Source organism: Lipotes vexillifer, unplaced genomic scaffold (genome assembly GCF_000442215.2).
Source record: "Lipotes vexillifer unplaced genomic scaffold, Lipotes_vexillifer_v1.1 scaffold582, whole genome shotgun sequence".
NCBI lineage: Eukaryota > Metazoa > Chordata > Mammalia > Artiodactyla > Lipotidae > Lipotes > Lipotes vexillifer.
This window is the reverse complement of record NW_006799183.1, coordinates 792,200-812,410: the sequence shown is the minus strand read 5'-3', so window position 1 is coordinate 812,410 and position 20,211 is coordinate 792,200. Positions and strand designations below refer to the sequence as shown.

The 20,211-nt window shown below is 37.2% G+C and overlaps 1 protein-coding gene across 3 annotated transcripts in view; it reads left to right on the top strand.

Annotated features, from left to right (window-relative positions):
• The window catches only part of FSTL5 (follistatin like 5), a 651,623-nt gene that overhangs the window by 475,509 nt on the left and 155,903 nt on the right, over nt 1-20,211 (top strand). For all 3 annotated transcript variants that reach the window (XM_007471501.1, XM_007471503.1, XM_007471502.1), the window contains exon 7: nt 5,738-5,858. In XM_007471501.1, the coding sequence (XP_007471563.1) occupies nt 5,738-5,858 (121 nt within the window). The remainder of the gene's footprint in view (nt 1-5,737; nt 5,859-20,211) is intronic.

Below are 20,211 nucleotides of genomic sequence, written 5' to 3'. Positions count from 1 at the left end.
AACACTCTTTCCATCTATCTATCCCAAAATGGAGCCAGAACTCTGTAATACATGTCATTAATTAACCAATTCCATAAAAGTTACCAGGATTCTGGGTACCTTTGGTTACTATGTTATAAATATTTTTAAGAAAACCAAAATAAGGATTTATTCTCTTTTGAAATACACAAAAATATAGTTTAAAATCTAAATGTTTTATTTTTATTCCATTAAATTAAGAAGTGCAATTCCAGTCTATTTAAAGTAACGAGAAAGAGACTTTGAGATTTCTATTGATATATATACTTAGGGGAAGCTGTGTACTTCGAGATACACAATTTAATGTCTAGCAGATTTTTTATTGAATTTCTTTTTATATTTCAATATTACCCATGCCCGAGGGTATCTATAAGATAGGTACAATTTAAAGTAAAATAATATGTGGATAATTATAGACTCAATACTCATTTAAGACTGTAACATGACAAACACACTCGAAGCCCTTGTAGGCTCTTCCCCACTATATTTTCCTTCTACTCTAGATATAACTCCTACCATGAGTCATATGTTAACCAGTTCTTTTTATTCTTACCATAAATGTATTTGTCTTTAAAACACGCAGTTTATTTTTGCCTGTTTTGAACTTTATGTAAATTGAGCCGTACTGCATTCTATATATATGTGACATTGAGCTTGGAGATCCGTCCATGTAAACACCTCGGTCTGTAAGTGTGGACCTTCAGAAGCAGAGCCAGACAGCCTAGTTCTGAATATTGTATCATTAACTTATTAGCCTCCACAGAAAAGTTAGCTCTTCTGACTTCTGTTTCTTTGTGTGTAAAACATATTGTCAAAATATAAATAATATGGTTAATTAATATATTTCAAAGTTCTATAGATCTTGATGTTTTAAAGAACCTACATTTTGAAGGTGTTCTATTTAAGAAATAGGATACAAATTATAAATCACAATTAGCTATAAAATAGGATATTAATTAAAATAAGAAAAGTCACAGAAAATTATAAATACATTTTTAAATTTTACAGAAATATATGACCATATAAACACATTCCACACCCTTGGAAAGGGCTTGTACAGATGAGGGGCTCTGAAACTTAAACTCTGTCAGCTTCCGGGCAAATCTGACTCTGCATATATGTGAAACATCTTGAAGAGCTGTTCCATAAAAGTGATTGATATTTTTACTTATTTTTATTACTCACTATTATATCAATGGAAACTTTTGCCAGGGTTATTTTCTCAAGTGAAATAAAATATAATTAGTCTAACTGTTTACATATACCATCAAATAATATTGTTGCACATAGTTTTCATAATTTTGGTTCTCTACCAAAGAATGCAGTTGCTTGACTTTTTGTTTGCTTATCAATTTGGAAAAAAATTTCAATTCATATTAGTTTACTTTTCTATTGTATTTCTTTAAATTGATACATGAAATTCTTTACTTTAGGAAAAAAGGTATTAAAAGTAATGAATTTACCAAATTGGATGTATATTATTTAATTTTATACTTCACTGTGCTTTTTATTGATGATAGATTAAATATCTAAGGAAATAGATGTGAGAATCTTCCATAATTTTTAGAAAATCACATAAATTATGAGATAATGGTATTTTTGTGAATTTCAATATGTAGATGTTTGCTTAAATTACTTTTATTGCTATTTTATGAAAATATATTTTGTACACATATAAAGCTAGGAAAATAGCTTTCACAGTATTACAAAGTAAAAGCATACTAGCATAATCAGAATTAGAAAGGAGATTAATGTCAGTGTATATCAAAGCAATGTGTATTACATAGAAAACCTCACTTAAAGTATAGTAATACTTGGACCACGTAATTTAAAACTATGAATAAGAACATAATATGAAATAGGAAAATAAACTTAAATTTGAAATTTACGATTTTCTAATGGATGGGATTTATCTTTTGGATCATAACAAATGCCTATGGGTAAATACAGGCCTAAAATTCAGCTGTTTTATTCTGGTATAGTCATACCTGATGTTTACTGCCTTATACATTCTGACTGATCAGTGCCTGTCCTCTATAGGTTGTTAAACGTTGCGATTATTACTCTTACACCACTGATTATGGTCAATGAGTAGTAGCCATACAATTTTCAAAATTTTAGAAGTGTGCTATAGATTTTCCTTTTTTCCACAGTTCCTTTTTGTACTGCTTTGATAATAATATAGGTAGTCAACTCAACAAAATAAATGGTTTTAGGTTTTTTCTATTGAATTTCCAGACATTAGTGCCCTGAGGCAACTTTTTAATGGTGTAGAGGTTCATAAAGATTTAATCACTGAAGAAATATTTATGGAGAATCTATTGGCAGCAAGATTATAAAGGTGTAATGGGGGTTCCGAATAAGTGCAAGATTTTGTCCCCAAATTCAGGGAGCATCTGTTACATAAGGACATAACTCTCAACCATGGCTGAGCATCAAAATCACACAGTTAGTTTAATCTACTTAAGATTGGAAAAATGCTGAGAAAATGAAAGATTAAAAGATTAGAAATGCTGAATCAGAATGGAGGTAAGGCATAGGATTGATGTATCCATATTTAAACGAAAACTCAAAAGGTAAGTTTTATGTTTGGCTAAAATAATGGAGAATCAGGAAAGATGAAGATGGGTTAAGAATTGCATAATAGCAAGGGTTCAGTTCTGGAGTATGACCATTTGTTTGAATGCCAATCTCCGATCCCTTACTTTGGTTGGTGTCTTACTCTGTTGGACTGCTATAACAAAAGACCAAGTCTTGGTGGTGTAAACAACAAAAATGTATTTCGCACAGTTCTAGGGCTAAGTCCAAGATCAAGGTGCCAGCACATTAATATTCTGGGTGATGGCCACCCTCTCGATTAATATCCAGAATCTTCTCCCATGTCCTCAAATCTCTGTAGGATAAGGGCACTAATCCTGTTCTTAAGGGCCCCAGCCTCACAACCACATCACCCCCCCAAAGGCCAACTATCACATTAGGCTTTAGTATTTCAACAGATGAACTTTGGGTGGGGCACACAAACATCCAGACCATAGTAGTTGGTGACCTCAGATGAGCCCAAGCTTAACATTAGCATATTTCAGTTTTCTTATATATAAAATGGGGCTAATAGTAGTACATTTTAAAAAGGTTGCTTAAAGGATAAAATCTGATAATTTATTTAAATTATTTATCACAGTGCCTGACATTTAAGTGCTCAATAAATATTGAGTTTTATAATAAGTATAGTGAAACAATCCATGCTTCATGCAAAGTGGTGAGACAATCTTGCTTATTCAGAAATGCTGTTTGAAAAGGTGATTATAAAGTTGTGTATTGAAAGAAATTGAGGCTGGAAGATTTTGCTTCTACTTGGAAGAAAGGAAAAAGTAAGAAATGATATGTAGATTAGAAGAGATCACACAATATGTTAATTTAGAGCGTATCTACATTAAAAGGATTTCATATTACAGAATAACACAGATAACAAAATAAGATACTTTAATAAACATTCTCAAGGTTATATTCTTGGAAAATTTTCACATCATTTGGTGAAGGAATCTGGATTATAGTAGATTGGGAAGGGCCAAGCTTTCTAGGTAGCTATACAGGAAAACACGTGGAAAAGTTGTTTATTTCAAGTTTTATGAATAATTTAAAAAGTATTATTTGAAAATAGACTTTAAAAGACCTATGTGCAGTTTGGCATAAATGAATTTAAGCGTAATTACAAATATGAGATATACTTTGGGGTTTTATGATTATTTCCAGTTATTCTTGTCCCGTGAGGGGATTCATCTCTGTTCTGATTTGGTGTCCCTGGTCTGTTCTGCTTGTGAGGCATCTTTCTGGTACATGCACGTCCTGTGTGATTGTCTGCCTTGTGCTCATTAGGTGTCTTCCTATGACATTTCAGGTTGTCAAGAATTCTTTTTGGCTCATAGTCTTTCTCAAAATTTCTTTAACTCTAATCATCCTGAACTGATTTCTGCAGAGGTTTGGCTTTTTCTCATATTATACCCAGCTGTGTGTCAAGTCCCTGCCTTAATGTTAACCTGAGGGACAGTGTGGCCTTGCTGTTTGGTGTTTCTGTTCTCTAGCCTAAGTGCTCACCCAGGAGCCCTGTTTCTAACGGTAGCCCGTGGTGATGCAAGGGATGCTGTCACAAATCGGTGTCACTCAGTGACGTCCTTGTTAGGGTTTAATCTGCAAATTCTTCCCTATCACGCAGGGCGTGAGGCTTTTCCTGTAAGTCCATGAGATGCCCCTGGGAGCTGCAGAAATGTGGTATGATCAATCTCATATAGTATGATATGGAGGAATTTTATTTTATTTGATAATCATTAGGACAATATTATTCATCAGCTAAATAATCTGATGGCCAATGTACAGTATGTTTCTCCCTCCCTCCTGACCCACCTCCTCTCGCCCCTCACCCCCGAAGCTCCCTCCCCTTTCCTCCCCAGCCTCCTCCTGCTCCTCATTCTCATTCTTCTCCCCCGTTTCTTTTTCTCTCTCTTCTTCTCTCTGTCTGTCTCTTTCTTGACCAGGAGAACATTTTCATCATTTTGAGGTCCATATTCAATAGCCCCATAGTCATTTTTTGTTATTGTAATTAATCTGTAGCGAGTATCAGTTAGAGGGAAGCTATTTTTAACAGAAATGCACATGGTGTGAATATAGGTAAAGTCAGAAGCATATGGAGTCAGAAACGTATGGACTCTAAGTCTTGCTCAAATAAAACGAATTCATGAAAATGGAAATTTTCAGGGAGCTGCCATGTAGGTCAGATTGTGACGATTCTCTGAGGATGGGGTCTTGGAGGAGCTTCAAACCCGTTCTTCTCTCTCCAGGGTCTGCTAGGATGATAGTTTTCACTGCTGTAGCAGAGTTACGAAGCTGGTGGTCCAAGGCTTCCGTGCAGCTCTGAAGAGAGGGAAGCCACCAGCCTCGCTGTCCTTGCTGAAACTGAGCCACTTTTTCCAGTAATGCTGTGTGCGCTGGTGTGAGCCTTTGTCTATTTCCAAAGTTCTGAATAAGTTGATTATGACAATTTTTGCCAGTGTGTTCATTCCATTTATGAAAGAGAAGATTTTCTGGTCTTTACTCTTCCAGAGGTGCTTCTTGGATTTGATTTTGATAAACAGCACAGGATTTTTACATCTTTTTTCTAAAATGGTTATGCATATTTTCCCCCATAAATTTGAAATGCCATGGTTATTTTAGCTAATGTACTGATTATTTCTGGGAGGCTTTAAAAATCCTGTTCTACTGATACGGCTATAAATTTTATGTCTGAAACCACACTGTTTTAATATTTTTTTCCTAGGTAAAGATATAATTAAAGGGTATAAAACTTAATAGACAATTAAAAATGTGAAGAATGTAGTTAAGAGCTATTTGTTTTAACTATAAATAAGAAAAATATTTTATACCTTTACTCATTAAAATGTAAACTGAATTAGAATAAATATGTGAAAATTCAGTTATTTTATATAAGCTCATATATTTCAAATAAATACTGAGATTATACTTTTTAAACAAAACTTGTCTTGAGAAAATAGTAATTACAGCCTATAAAATCTTGCAACTTTATAGAACTAACAGTGATCATTTTGATAATTTAAAGATAATATTTTAATTTACTTTGCTCCTGAGTACATTTTTTTAAAAAGTGAATTGTTGAAATACATTTTAAGTAAAAACAGCTAATTTTATTTAATTTTACTTTTTTCTATAGGACTTTGGAGATGATGGATCCTTATATATTACCAAGGTCACCACAACTCACATGGGCAATTACACCTGCTATGCAGAGGGCTATGAACACATCTGTCAGACTCACATCTTTCAAGTGAATGGTAAGAAATGTGGGGGTGTTTTAATTGCTTTTTGCTTCAGTAGGTATTCAGAGACTGTCACAATTGACTAGGAAGGCTTCATTTTGAGTTTCAGGACTTACTGTTAGTGTAAAACCCTTCCAATTATAAAAAAGTGAGTAAGTAAGTATAATAAATTTGTACCACTTTTCTCATCATGAAACATTACAGAGTAACTCATTCTGACTGGAAAATTAAAAATTTAAGCTATTTTTTCAACTTTAGAATATTAACAATTAGGCAACTGTATAAATTTTAGAAACTGAAAAAATGAAGCATTTAAAATTTTTAGTGAGATCAGATGTTTAGTTGATCTTATTAGTGATATAGAAAACTTATTTATGTACAAAGTTTTATAATCTCAATAATTAATTTAATGGCTATTAGCATTGGCCAAGTAGGCTGATATCAATCTTACAATCAGTGCTTTGTTTTATTTCTGACTTAATTCACATTTTAGTTATTTACTTGAATTGATAATAGGATTGTATGTATGCTTCATTAATACACACTAATTAATTTCCATACACATATATACATTAATTTACTCTATGGTTTACAAAAAGGAGGCAGAAACTTACTTGGCTTTCTGTAGGAACAGCAAGGTGGCTAGTGTGACTGGAATGAATTAAGAGGAGAGTGGAAAAAAAGTTTGAAAATGGTTTTGTTACTGAATTAAGTCATATAGACTCTGCTCCCCCTACCTGGCAGGGCAGGGTTCTTTTTTTAAAAAAAATTTTTATTGGAGTAGAGTTGATTTACAATGTTGTGTTAGTTTCAGGTGTACAGCAAAGTGAATCAGTTATACATATACATATATCCACTCTTTTTTTGGATTCTTTAGGGGAAGGTTCTTTTTCTGTTTTGTTCAAGCAGCCAATAATGAAGCTGCAGCTGAAATTGACAAAGCGCAAGCTTTATTCAGTGACCAAAGAATGGAGAAGCAGGAACTAAGTTCCCAGATCAACTTCTTGCCTACCTGGCAAAAGGAATTAATTTTAAAGAGTGAAGGCAAACGGAGGAGGAATGAGACTAATGATGGGGAGTTATGTGCATTAGTTTACTGGGGAAGGGGCAGTGCTTTTTCGAGGGAGAGGGGTGCCACCCCCTTTTTCTCTTCTTTTGGTCCTTAGTGTCTAGTCATGGCCACCGGTAGGCGTGTCACTGAATATGCTAATGTAGGAAAATCAGCATACAATGGGATTGAGGGTCTGTTGGAGGTCAGATTTATTCCCATCTTGGTCCCAGCTAGTTCCATTTGTTTTTTTGTTGTTGTTGGCACCTTCCTTTCTTATTTCTGGACCCTTTAACTTAGAGATTTATGTTAACTTCTGCTAAAAGTGGGGTTGGAGGGTTTTGAGCAAAGACTTAGCAGCTCTGGCAAAGTTTGAGTATTGTTGACACTCTACAGAAGCAGATTTAGGTTTTGGTTTCTGGTGCAAATCCATTTGTCAGCTAGACATGGGTCAAGGCTTGGAAATGGGCTTTCACAGAAACCAGTGAATACAACAGACAAAGTGTGAAGGAGGTGAGGCTTGTTCCCAGTGGTCTCAGATGTTTGGAGTTGGATGTTCAGAGATAGCAACTGTCCCAGAGGACTCAGTCTTGGGAGGACAGGAGTGTGTGTGGGATGTTCCCGATCTGGGTGCTGCATCCATGGCGAACTGGTGGTTGTAGGCAGCCTGGCCCTTGTCTCCCTCTTTGCGGTGATTTTTACTGGCTAATGGCCTAATTGACAAAACTGATGCTTTGAGGTGGTGTTTTTTTTTTTTTTTTTAAGTTAGGGAGAAAGATTCTCCAATTTTGTGCTTGGCTAACCAAAAGTTCTGTCTTTTCCCTCTCATCCTCACTCCTAGCCCTTGTTTGTCCAGTCTAAGTACCTACCACACTAGAGTTCTAGCTAGTTTGTAGAGCAGTGCAGGGTCCATGTTCTACCTGCATCAGAGCCACAGGAAAAAATATCAAAAATTTAGAACCTGAGCTTCAACAGCACTGTCTGGAAATTTGATTTGAAATCTGCATTTTGATAAGCTTCTCAGGGAATTTTGATGCATGGTAGAGCATGGGAACCATTCTAAATGGATGCTCTTCTGAGGGTCTGCTCCGCAGTCACGTCTGATGTAGGTTTCTTACACAAGTCATTCATTTGCCATATGCTCCAGCTGGAAAGCCCAGGAAGAAGGCTTTGAGCCAAACTGCAGGCGTTTATGTTGTAAGATGTGCCTTGAGTGGTGCTGGGGAAGTGCGGTGTCCCTATTTCATCCTTCCTGTGCATTAACTGTTTACTCTGATCTCAGGTTTTTCTGAAGATGGAATATGAGAATAAAGGCGTAATGAGGTCTCAGAAACAGTGCCGCCTCTCCTCCAGCTCCAGGCTTAGGTTATGAATTAATTAAGAGGGATTCAATATTAACAGTGATTGCCTAGACTAAGCACCGGTGCTTTCCTTTTCCCAGGAACAAAGATCCCTAAACCTGGGAGTGAAACCAATCTCTTCCTGTTACCTCCTACTACATTTAATCTGCTTTGAAATCCTTGGTATAAATGTTTCTGTGAAGGGATGGGGTTTGGAAAGAGGAGCAAGGATATTATGTTTGTTGAAAGTGAACAGAGAGAGAACTGTGCAGTAAGTGGAGAGTCACTTGGGGTCGAGAGAGGGAATTTCCTTTTGCAGATGTGATTATCTTTTATGTTGATGTGAATAGTCCAGTAAAAATGAAAAGCAGCTCATATAAGAGAAAAAGGGGAAAATTGCAGTCATCAAGTCTTTAAAAAGTTGATATAATCTAGTACACAGATGGAAGGGCTGTTCTTTGGAAGATTGATAGTTAATCTGTTGAAACAGGGAGGAGGACAGACAGTTTGGGAGCAGATGCTCAGGGTGGGAGCATGAGGAAATCCTCTTTGCGTTGCTTGGATTGTTTCAGCGTCATGAGGAATAGCCCCCTACATACAAACGAGTTCCATTCCAAGAGCACATTCGTAAGTCCAGTTTGTTTGTAAGTCCAATAAAGTTAACCTAGGGACCCAACGAACACAGTCGGCTATATAGTACCGTACTGTAATAGGTTTATAAGTTTATAATACTTTTCACACAAATAATACATAAAAAACAACACAAAAAATAGAAAACATGTTTTAGTCTTACAGTACAGCACCTTGCAAAGTACAGCAGTCCAGCACAACAGCTGGCATCCAGGGGCTGGCATGGAGTGAACAGGCGAGAAGAGTTACTGACTGGAGGGGGCAGAGGAGGTGGGAGATGGCAGAGCTGAAGGATCGTCAGCAACAGGAGGCGGAGGGCCAGCTGCAACTTCACTCACGCCTGACGTTGATGGCACAGGTTCTGGTTCCTTGCTGGATTCAGTTCTGTCTACCCTCTTGAAAAAACGATCCAGTGATGTCTGGATAGCAGCTCTTTTTTTTCTCATCATAGATAACACGGTAGCACTGGATTGCATTCTGAACGGCTGCTGCGACCTTCGTGTACCGTTCTACGTTCAGGTCCTGTGCCTCAGAAACTCACAGTGCCTCCTCAGATAAAGAAAATCCCCTGCCATTTCCTGTGTCGTGAATCTCTTCAGTTACTTCTTCCTCTGGTCTCTCTTTGTCCTTTCTGTGGGCCTCCAGTTCCATCAGGTCTTCATCAGTAAGCTCCTCACGTTACACAGCAAGTTCAATGAAGTCATCCTCTTGCAATAAAGAAAATCCCCTGCCATTTCCTGCGTCGTGAATCTCTTCGGTTCTTCAGTTACTTCTGCTTCCTCTTGTCTCTCTTCATCCTTTCTCTGGGCCTCCAATTCCTGGCGCTTCTTAGCAGTACCAGCCACTTCACCGCTGCTTTTATACTTGCTTCCAGACATCCTGATCTTGAAATAAAGATACTGTGCTACTGTACTGTATACAGTCCTGTACAGTAAAGTACACAAAAGCACAGCTACTTGTAGAGGATGCACTTATGTGACAGTGTACGCCAGACACCTGAACTAACTTGTGTGATTGGACATGTGAACGCACACTCACATCTTTGAAAGTTCGTAACTTGAAGGTTCGTAGGTAGGGGACTTACTGTACCAACTATTGAAAGTGGGCAGTTTGTGAGAGCTTTAGTGATTTGAGGAGAAAAGTTGTAGGGAGGTAGGGTTATAAAAATTTGAGGAGAAAAGTTGTAGGGAGGTAGGGTTATAAAAATAGCAGTATGTAGTTGGAATGTTGGGCACATCTTTGGGTGTTCTTGAAATGATATATATTAGTATGTTCTCTTTCTGTTGTGGTTGGCTGCGAATTTGTAATCACAGAAAGAGGAAATTTGGGTTTACCAACATCTTATTTTGTCACATGAGTACGTAGGAGAGAGACATTATAAATTTAAGTACATTTACAGGAGAATGATTATAATGATAGAACACAGAATAAATGGTAAGGGAAGGAAAGTTGTAGGTAAGGGAAGGAAAGTTGTAGGTAAGGAAAGATGTGAGACCATGAGAAATGAGGAACGAAGTGAAAAACTGACTGGGGTATCCAAGTTGGTCAAATACTACTAGAATGAGGTACTAGAGAGAAAGAAATGTAAAACCTTCCCTCAAAACATTTTCTGAAGGCATCTGGCAATATCTGTTTATAAGAAATACTTTTATTTAGGTCAAGCATATATAAAGGAGTATATGGACCACTAAGATTTGACAGATGTTTAGACAGCCCAGCTGTTCTTCTAAATCTGACTTGCCAGTGTGCTTGCCTTAGCTGAGAGGGAGAAATTAAGTATAGACTAACACGAATTCATCAGATTCAACCACAACCGATAAAAAGCAACCAGCCTTGTTCTACTGCATTTTTATCAACTAGGGAAGACAATAAGTATATTTCAGGGATCGTTTTTAATATTTAAACCTATTTGAAGAGGCCAAAGACCTGGGTAGAAAATGTATTATGCGTGGATCGGTAAGAGATTATCTTCAGCTGCTGTAACAGACACCCCAAATAACAGGGGCCTAAAGAAGATACCGGTGTGGTGTTCTTATGTGTAAAAGAAGCCCAGATGGTGTGGCTCAGGATGGCAGCCCCGCAGTGTCATCACTATCCTATGCTCCGCTGTTTGTGGTTAGAACATTGTTTCCTTTCTCAGTGTTTTCCAAATGGAGGTGAAAATTCCAGCCGGCATTTTCACATTTCAGCAGGGAAAAAGTAATCGAGAGGAAGGAAGAATACTGCCTGACACCTGAGAGCCCACTTTTAAAAGAACTTTAAAGGAAGTGCTGGCAATAACTGCCATTGACCCCCTAAATGCAGAGATTGCTAAAGATGCTTCTTTGACCTTGGGGTTTGCCATTCACAACGATGAAACGCTCAGCTATTTAGAAGGAAGGGAGGGAGGTGAGAATAAATACTGGGTAGGTAACTAGTTGTGTTTATCACTTCATAGTAAAATGTTTAGAAAGGGTAGGATTAGCTATAAAACAGCAGCCCTACAAGTCATTTGCTAAATTAAGTGATTTGTCTCTTTTCTTGGTGTTTCCCTTTCCTTTGGTTTTATCGTTTATATTTGGCATAATAACTTTAAATGTACGCTTTGTGCATAAATAAGTCTAGTAAACTTGAGGTCACTCAGAACAGTTACAGGCCCATAACAAAAGAATAGTTGAGAAGGAGCTGTGACCCTGAAAAATACAATGAACACGTGAGAAAATGCAAATTAGATAGACAAATAGCACATTTATGGACCCAATAAATCTCGGAAACTAGTTTAACTCATTTTTCAATTTCTATCCACTTTTCAGAAAAGGTTAAAAAGACCTTTAGAAAATCAGGTTTCCATAGAGAATTTAACATATTTATCTTAACAATTTGTCAATTAGCTATAAAAATAAAATATATTATTGATTACCATAAAAAGCTCTGCAAATACCACAAGTCACTGGAATTTGTTAAAGAGTGTTTTTGAAGTTCAAAGTCTATTTAAATATCCCTGGGTGCGAGCCAAATAAAAGTCTATCAATAGCCCTTTTTCTTTTCAAAGAATGCAAAATTAGGTTATTGAAATATGAGAGTGCTTCTGTGTCCTTGTCAGAAGAAACATTATGTATAAATCAAAGGAGCTTGACTCTACCAGTGGAATTCATTTCATGCTTTTCTTTTTCTTTTTACATAAAGCAATTTGGCTTTAGATCTTCAGCTTAGGATACAGAATGTATGAAATGTTAAAAGTCATTCAGTGTTTACACTACCCTCTGGGCAGAAAGCTCGTTCATATTAAAAAAAAAAAAAAAAAACCCGTATGCATGCTGTTATTTCTCCCTCTTTTGTTTAAGACCTCACACGTAATATCAAGTGGATTTGTTTTTCTACTCATGTCAGAAACTTCTGCACAAAATTTCTGGTTCTATAAGATGTCTATGTAGAACACCTCTATTTTTCTCCTTCAGAATTTGGAAACATCATTTGCAGCTAGCCATATAGACATCAAGGCATCATCTTCTTACTGATAAAGCTTTTTAGAAAAAATGGCTTAAGTCTGGAGCAACAGTGGTCTGCTTCTTCATGCATCATAGAATTGAACTTTCAGTTTCAGGCAGCCTTCCCCGCTAAGCTTTCAGCAAGGACAAAGCACAAATGGGAATATAACCTTCCTGCAGGCAGTAAGGTCCGGAAAGCAGGAAGCAAAAGGCCGAGTGCCTCTTCTCTCTTCTTCCCACTGTGAGTTACTAAAGGATAAGAGAGAGAAGTTTTGAGGGTCACTCTGGCTCAGTGATTCTCTAACTGTGGTTTTTGAGCAAGTAGCATGAGCAACTTATTTTATTTTTAATTTTAATTTTATTTTTTTTAAACATTTTATTGAAATATAGTTGATTTACAATGTTGTGTTAGTTTCAGGTGTACAGCAGTGATTTAGTTATACATATATACATACATATATATATATATATATATATTCTTTTTTGATCCTTTTCCCATTATAGGTTATTATAAGGTATCGAGTATAGTTCCCTGTGCTCTACAGTAGGTGCTTGTTATCTGTTTTATATACAGTAGTGTGTATCTGTTAATCCTAAACTCCTAATTTATCCCTCCCATCCCCTTTCCCCTTTGGCAACCGTAAGTTTGTTTTCTATGTCTGTAGGTCTATTTCTGTTTTATAAGTAAGTTCATTTGTCTCTTGTTTTTAAATGCAAATTCTCAGGGTTCACCCATACCTACTAAATCAGAGGATCCGGTCATGAGGTAGGATGATCTGTGTTTTATAAACCCACCTGATGACTGATGATAAAGTTGGAGAACTACTGGTCCAGCAATTTGATTCCCCAGAAACATGTGAAGCAGGAGTATATGTCCTTCCTCAGATTCTCCAGCTTTATTCTCTTAATTTTGACTTTAAAATAAGCATATTCCGACATGTATCAAATCAGTTTTGCCCTCAATCTTGATGATTTGCTCCAAGCCCCACTCGGGCCTCCTCAGCTGTGGTGGACATCCCCTGACGGCTGGTCATGCAGGAGTTTGTCTCTCTTCCACTCTCCTGAGGACTTTATTTGACACAAGAAGCTTTATCAGCCTCACTTCAGGTAGCCCAGTTGTGCCAGGGATTGAATGCCCCCAGGGCCAGTCCTTAACCAATGAGGGACACGAGTCAATGGGTAAGAAGCCCAGCACCCGCTCCTCAGTGGGAAGATTCTCAGGTGCATTGTACCTGAATCCTCAGTGTCCTCACCGGAATTAACCCTTTTTTGTGCTATTTTTCTTTCCTCTGTCGTACTTTTCCTACTCTTTAGCTTGTGCTTCCTGGGATCACTTCCCAAATCAACCATCTGAACCTAACTTCTTTTCTCAGAGCTGAATTTGGGGACACTCATACTTAAGGGGTGTCCTTAACTTAATGACTGTTGCTTCCCTTTTGTATCTCCCCCCCGAGAGCTACTGGTGGGCACTATATGTTTGCTTCCAGAAGCTTTTTAAATATGATAGAACAGTACATTACCTCATTAACTCCAAGGCCTAAAGATTCTTTCTATTATTTCCCATGCTAAATTATGTGCAGTTACACTGTTTAACAGAGCTCTTCAGAGCTTCTGCAATTAGATTAAATCGTGATATCAAGATACTCCAGTTACGCAATAGTGAGAGCATAGACATGCTCACATTTTAATAGATAATCTAATTATTAAATTCCCAGAGAGAAATAATACTTCAAAGATTAAAGTTACAATGAAATTGGTCCAAAGTAATTAATATCCAAAAGTAAATTCTTCTGCCCTTGTGACATAAAGTCTAAAGAAAGTCTGAAAGTTTTAAGGACAAGTAAAATCTAAACAGTCATGTCCCTCCTTAATTTCTTGTTTTGTTTCCTCTCGGTGAAGCAGTTTCTTGAAGTTCATAGTTTTGGGAGAACTTCAGCATCTCTCTCCTGGGCTGATTCTCACTGGATTTAAGTGTGCCCTCATGCTATGTGTTTTCAAATGGTTGCATCTGTTCTCTATTCATTATTTCCTTGTATTCTGCCTTCTGTTGGATTACATAACTTTTAGAATTCTGTTTTTTCTCCACTGTTAACTTATTAGCTATGGCTTTTTGTTGATATCTTAAGGTGCAAGTGAAAGCTTTGTTTACAATATACAACTTTAACGTATTGCCATGTATCTTCAGATATTTTACCACTTCAAGTATAAAATAAGAACTTTAATAGAGTATACATTGATCTCTCTTCTTTCCATTCATTGTGGTAATATTGTCAAATATTTTACTTCTATATGTGTTATAAACCTCATAATACATTGTGTTATTTTTGCTCTAAATGGTTAAATATCTTTCAAAGAATTTAAGAAAACACACAAGAAAACAAGACTTTTACATTTATTCTTTCTAATTCCCCTCATTCTTTCATGTAAATCCAAATTTCTGAATTTTCCTTTAGCCCAATAAACATTATGTAACAATGTGAAATTCATATCTGCTCCTGATACATTTTCTCAGCCCTTGTTATTTAAAGATATTTTAATTTTTTCTTCATTAAAGAATTATTTCTGCTGGATATTGAATTTGGAGCAGATAGTTTTCCTTTTTGTTTCCTTTCAACACTTTTCACATGTTATTCTGTTACCTTCAGGCTTTCATGATTTCTAATGAAAATTCTTATTTCTAGTTTTTTTTTTTTTTTCTATTTCTCTTCTGTTTTTGCAATGTTCTCCTTTTCAGTGGGTTTCAGCAATTTGATTATGATATGCCTTGGGTCTTTTTTTCTCTACTTAGATTTATCCTGCAGGGATTGCTCAACTTGAATTTTTGGTATACGTTTTTCAACAGATTTGGAAAAATACATTGTCAATTCCTTTCAAACAGGATTCTGCTCTCTCCCTCCACTAGGGATCCAATTACCAATACGTGTTATTGCTTACTCTTTTCACATAGACCACTAAACTCTGTTCATTTTTTCTCTTCAATCTTTGTTCTTACTGTACTTCAGTACAGACGGTTTCTGTTGCTTTGACTTCAAGTTCACAAATCATTTTTGTACGTGTCTAGTCTGCTATTAATCCCAACCAGAGTATTTTTGAAATTTATGTCAGATTATTGTATTTTCAACTCTAGGACTACCATTTATTTTTTATGATCTGCATTTATCCCCCATTTTTTCATGTTTTCCTTTAAATCTTTCAATCTTTTCATGCCAGATATTTAAAAAGAATTTTTTTTGCTAATTTCATCATCTCTGAAATTGTCTCTATTGACTAATTTTTATTTGCATATGAGTCTAATTTTCTCTCTTCATGTCTGTTAAAGTATTTTTAAATTGGATGGTGAAAATTGTTGAGAGAGATTTGCGGGATACTTTTGAGAAGTATTGATTTTTGTTTTGACATTAATTTACCTGTATATCAGTTTCATACTTTAGAGTTTTTTAAACTCTCTTTGATTATTTCTAGAGTAGCCTTTATACTAGAATTTTTTCATTAACCTTCTAAGATTCATTATTTCTGGAGTCTCTATGAGCTCTCCAATCTGGTTTTTCAGTTAAGTCTCTCCAGTCTGAAGTCTGATTAATCCAACTCATATGTCACCTACCACTATGTAAGCTCTTGGAACTTTTAGAATTATAGCTCCCTGGTTTTATTTCTTGCTATAGTAATCGAATTTTGCCTGACTTTGTGAAGTTTTATGCTATGCATTGAACCAAAGACCCCGAAGAACCCTATTAAGATTCCTGGAGCTCTTTCTCAACGTATTTCTCTCCCTTTTGGTACTCTGTCCTGCAAATTCCAGCTGCCAAGCTTTCCTGAATTCCAATATCTTTATCTTTAGTTCATTGAGAACTTTCACTTCCCCTTCTCTGCATCAATATCAACCAAATGCCTTTTGGCTGCTAGCTGAGGCAGTTCTACAGCTCATCCCACATTTTTCCTTTTTGCCTTATTTCAGGAACCATAGTCCTCTGCTGCTGGCGTCCAATATTAGGTAACTGTTGTTTCCTGTGTATTCTATTTATCTGTGGCAGAGGGTTTATCTCATTAATTTCCATCATGGTCTTATACCTCATAGGAACCATTCTTAAAAACCTGATTGGTTACATTAGTTAAAGGCATGTTTTCTTATGACCCTCATTTGTAAAAGTTCTGAAAGTTAGTGGATATGGTTAATGTAGACAACATCAAGAAAATATCAAGTAAACTTAGAAATTACAAGTAATACTTCTTTGTTCTCAGAGTTCAGTACTTTAATTCTGTCCAAAACCACAGCAGGCACTCAGTAGTATATGAAGGAAGGAGAATGACAGGAAAAAAAAAAAAAAAGTTGGTTTTACTGTGGAAAGATACGACTCTTTCTGTATCAACTGTCCAAGATTAAATAACTTATATTTAATTGATCAAACCCACACACAAATAGGTTAGTTTTGTCACTATATGTGGAGAAAACTTGATTTTTATCTTCCAAATAATTCTCTTTAGTTTTCTTTAGTAAGAAAAGATCAGTTTTAGCAGGCCTAAGGCCACCCACCAAAATCTACCTTTCCCAGATCTCTTTGAAGCTAGATGTTGTCCTGTGACACATTTTGGGCCAATGGAATGTGAGGGTAACTAATGCATTTACTGTCTGAATTATGACCAAAATAGGAAAGCTATGTGCCTGCCCTTCCTCTTTTAACTGTTTCTCGCGGGCCTCTCACTGTTGTGGCCTCTCCCGCTGCGGAGCACAGGCTCTGGACGCGCAGGCTCCAGACGCGCAGGCTCCGCGGCCATGGTTCATGGGCCCAGCCGCTCCGTGGCACGTGGGATCCTCCCAGACCGGGGCACGAACCCGCGTCCCCCGCATCGGCAGGCGGACTCTCAACCACTGCGCCACCAGGGAAGCCCGGGGAGCTATTTTTAATTTGGAGAAAGTCATGCTTTGATGTTTGCAGAACTAAAATAGAAGATGCCTGGGTGTGGTAGGCTGAAAATGTCTTAACAAAAGCCATTCACATCCTAATCCTTGGAACACGTGAGAATGCTACTTTAAATGGCAAAGGGGACTTGTATACGTGATTAAGTTAAGGTTCTCAAGATAAGGATATTATTCTGGTAGGCTCTAAGTATAATTATAAAGGTCCTCATACAAGAGAGGCAAGGAAGTCAAAGAAGAAATTAGGAGATGTGATGGCAGAGGCAAGAAGTTGGAGAGATTTGATGAGTGAGTAACAGACCAAGGAATGTAAGTGGCCCAAGAAACCAGAAATTGCAAGGATGTGGAGTTTCCCCTAGAGCTTCCAAAGTGAACCAACCCTACTGGCACCTTAGTAAAACTTATTTTGGTTTTCTGACATTTAGAAATGTAAGAAAATAAATTTGTGTTGCTTAACGCCACAAAATTTATGGTAACATGTTACAGCAGCAAAAGGAAATGAATACGTCAAGTATGCAATGAGAGCAAGTTACCCAACCATCATCTGGCCACCTACAAGGCCTTATGTCTTGTTTAAGCCAAAGTATTTGGTTCTGTGTTAAAACAGCTTAATCCACGTCCACACTATGAAGCCACCATACCCCTTTATGACCACATATCAGGATTTATATCTTATTTAAGCCACTGACAGTACTGTTGCTCTGTTTATTCCGGTAGTTTAACCAACATCCTACCTTCATTTATCACGTTGATTCTCATTTCTACTGCAGTCCAGCTGTGGGTTTATGGGGGGCTCTGTTTGATGCAGCCATCCAGTGATCCAGGATCAGTCTCGCTGCGGTCCATAATATCATATGAGATAGTGCTACGGAATGTCCTTGCTTCAGTCTGCGAACTGTTTGTTACCTGGTGATGAGATAAAGTATAGAAATTATGAGTAATCTTTAAAATTTTTCCAGTAAATTCATACTGCTACATCATCTATGAAAGGGGTCTTATTTTCTGGTAACTATAGAAATGGAAGAGGGAAAATATCTTCAGCACCACAGATAGTTTTGGAATCACTTCCCCAAGGCCTTGGAGCCCTCCACTGGATCGTCTGTGTTTGACAGACAGTGAAAGAGACCACACGGGAAGGATCACCTCGGAGATTCATAGGGCGGGCCTTGTGGTGGCAGACAGTACTTGTGCTGCTTATCAGGACTCACAATTAGTACATTCTATTGTGGAGGAGCCTGAGAGAGATAAACTGGGACTGGGCTCAGAAAGGAGGGAGTACATTTAGTGTATATCTAGCCTGATTTTGCCACAAGAGCCCAGTACTCATAAACCTTCTGGGAGAAAGAGCAAACCGTACAGTGTCCCCTTTCTCAGAAAAACAATGTCAAGACAATCATATTGCCCTTGGGAACAGGCGTTTTTGGACCCAGTGCCCTGATGGAATTACTTGCATTTGTGAAACCAGATCCATAGGGATTACACCAAAGCCCCACACTGTTTTAGCTGGCATATATCTTCTAGCTGATTCTGAAACAAAAAATGAGATGAATGTTTTTGGAGAGTGTGCCTTTGGGGGCTACTGCCGACCTAAACCTCCCGTGAGCTCCACAGTGTTTCATGTCCTCAGTCTGAAAGTTTTGAGACCTTGTGCTGTATTTATTTCTGCTACGTGTCTCCCTGTTTCTCATGCTCTCTTGTTCTTAATTGTTCCATTATTTCTTTCAGGAGGGATCAGCCACTTCATCTGGCTCTTTTTTTCCTTTGGTAGGACAGTGTGCTAGAAACAAGGGTCTTCCTTCGTGTTTATTGCTCTCTGCTTTCTGGCCCACACACTTTTGTTCTCATGTATTTCTTTATATATAGTCCTGGGGGATCTGTCACCGTGAGAGATTTGAAAATATTGCATCTGGGTCTGCCAAAAGCATTCACAGTTCAAACAAATATTTTCCACTTTCTCCTTACTGATTTGAATAATCCCACCCAGGGGCTATTCTTCCATTAGAATGGTATCTGACCTATGCCCAGACGTGATCCATCATTGTCTTCCCTAGAGTCCTTTTAGTACGTTTCATCTTGGCTGTGTTTTCCCTCAGAGTCCTAATTCCAAAGATTGGTCATGTGCCCGTAGGTACAGAGCACAGCTCCGTGAGCACCTGCAATAGCTGTCACTTTGAAATGCATCCAGGGGTGCCAGGAGAATTTTTTACTATTCCTCTGTCTTTCTAACATATTTTTCCACGATTTGTGTAAACACTTGATAGAGATTTATGAACTATTATTCTTATTTTTTTAGTAACCCTGCCTAACAGTATTATTCCTGTTTTTGTGTATCCCCAACTTCACATTTACGAGTTAAGTCACATCCCGTCTCTGCTTAAAATGCTCAATCGGCTCCCAGCGTCACTCAGATTAAAAACCAGTCTCTTGAATGCACATCAAAACCATAAGTGTTCTGACTTTGCAGTATTTTCCTGTCACGTTCCTCTCCCTCTTGCAAACTCCACGCAGCCGCTCTTAATGCTCATTGCCTTTCTGTCCTGAAATAAAACCGGTTCGCAACTGGCTACTCCCCCTGCCTGAAGATACTTTGCCAAATCCCCACGAGGCTTAGTTTCAACCACTTTCAACTCTTTGGTTAAATGTCCCTTTCTCAAGGAAGACTTATTCAAAGTACACAGTTTAAGATTATGACAAGTCCTAGCCTTCCCACACTTTTGGTCCCTCTCAATTTTATTTATTGACAGCACTATTACTTTATAAAAAGTTGTGTACATCCTAGCATACTATTAATACTGATTTTTTCCCTCATATCTCAACATATTTGAAATAGGGATACATTCTACAATATATGGTCATAAAAACAATGTGTCTATTAACGGGCAACATTTTCTTCTTTGTCAATGGTATATAAAAGCATGTTAAATTTAAGTAAATAAGGTAAATATTTATCTAATATGTTAGTTCATTT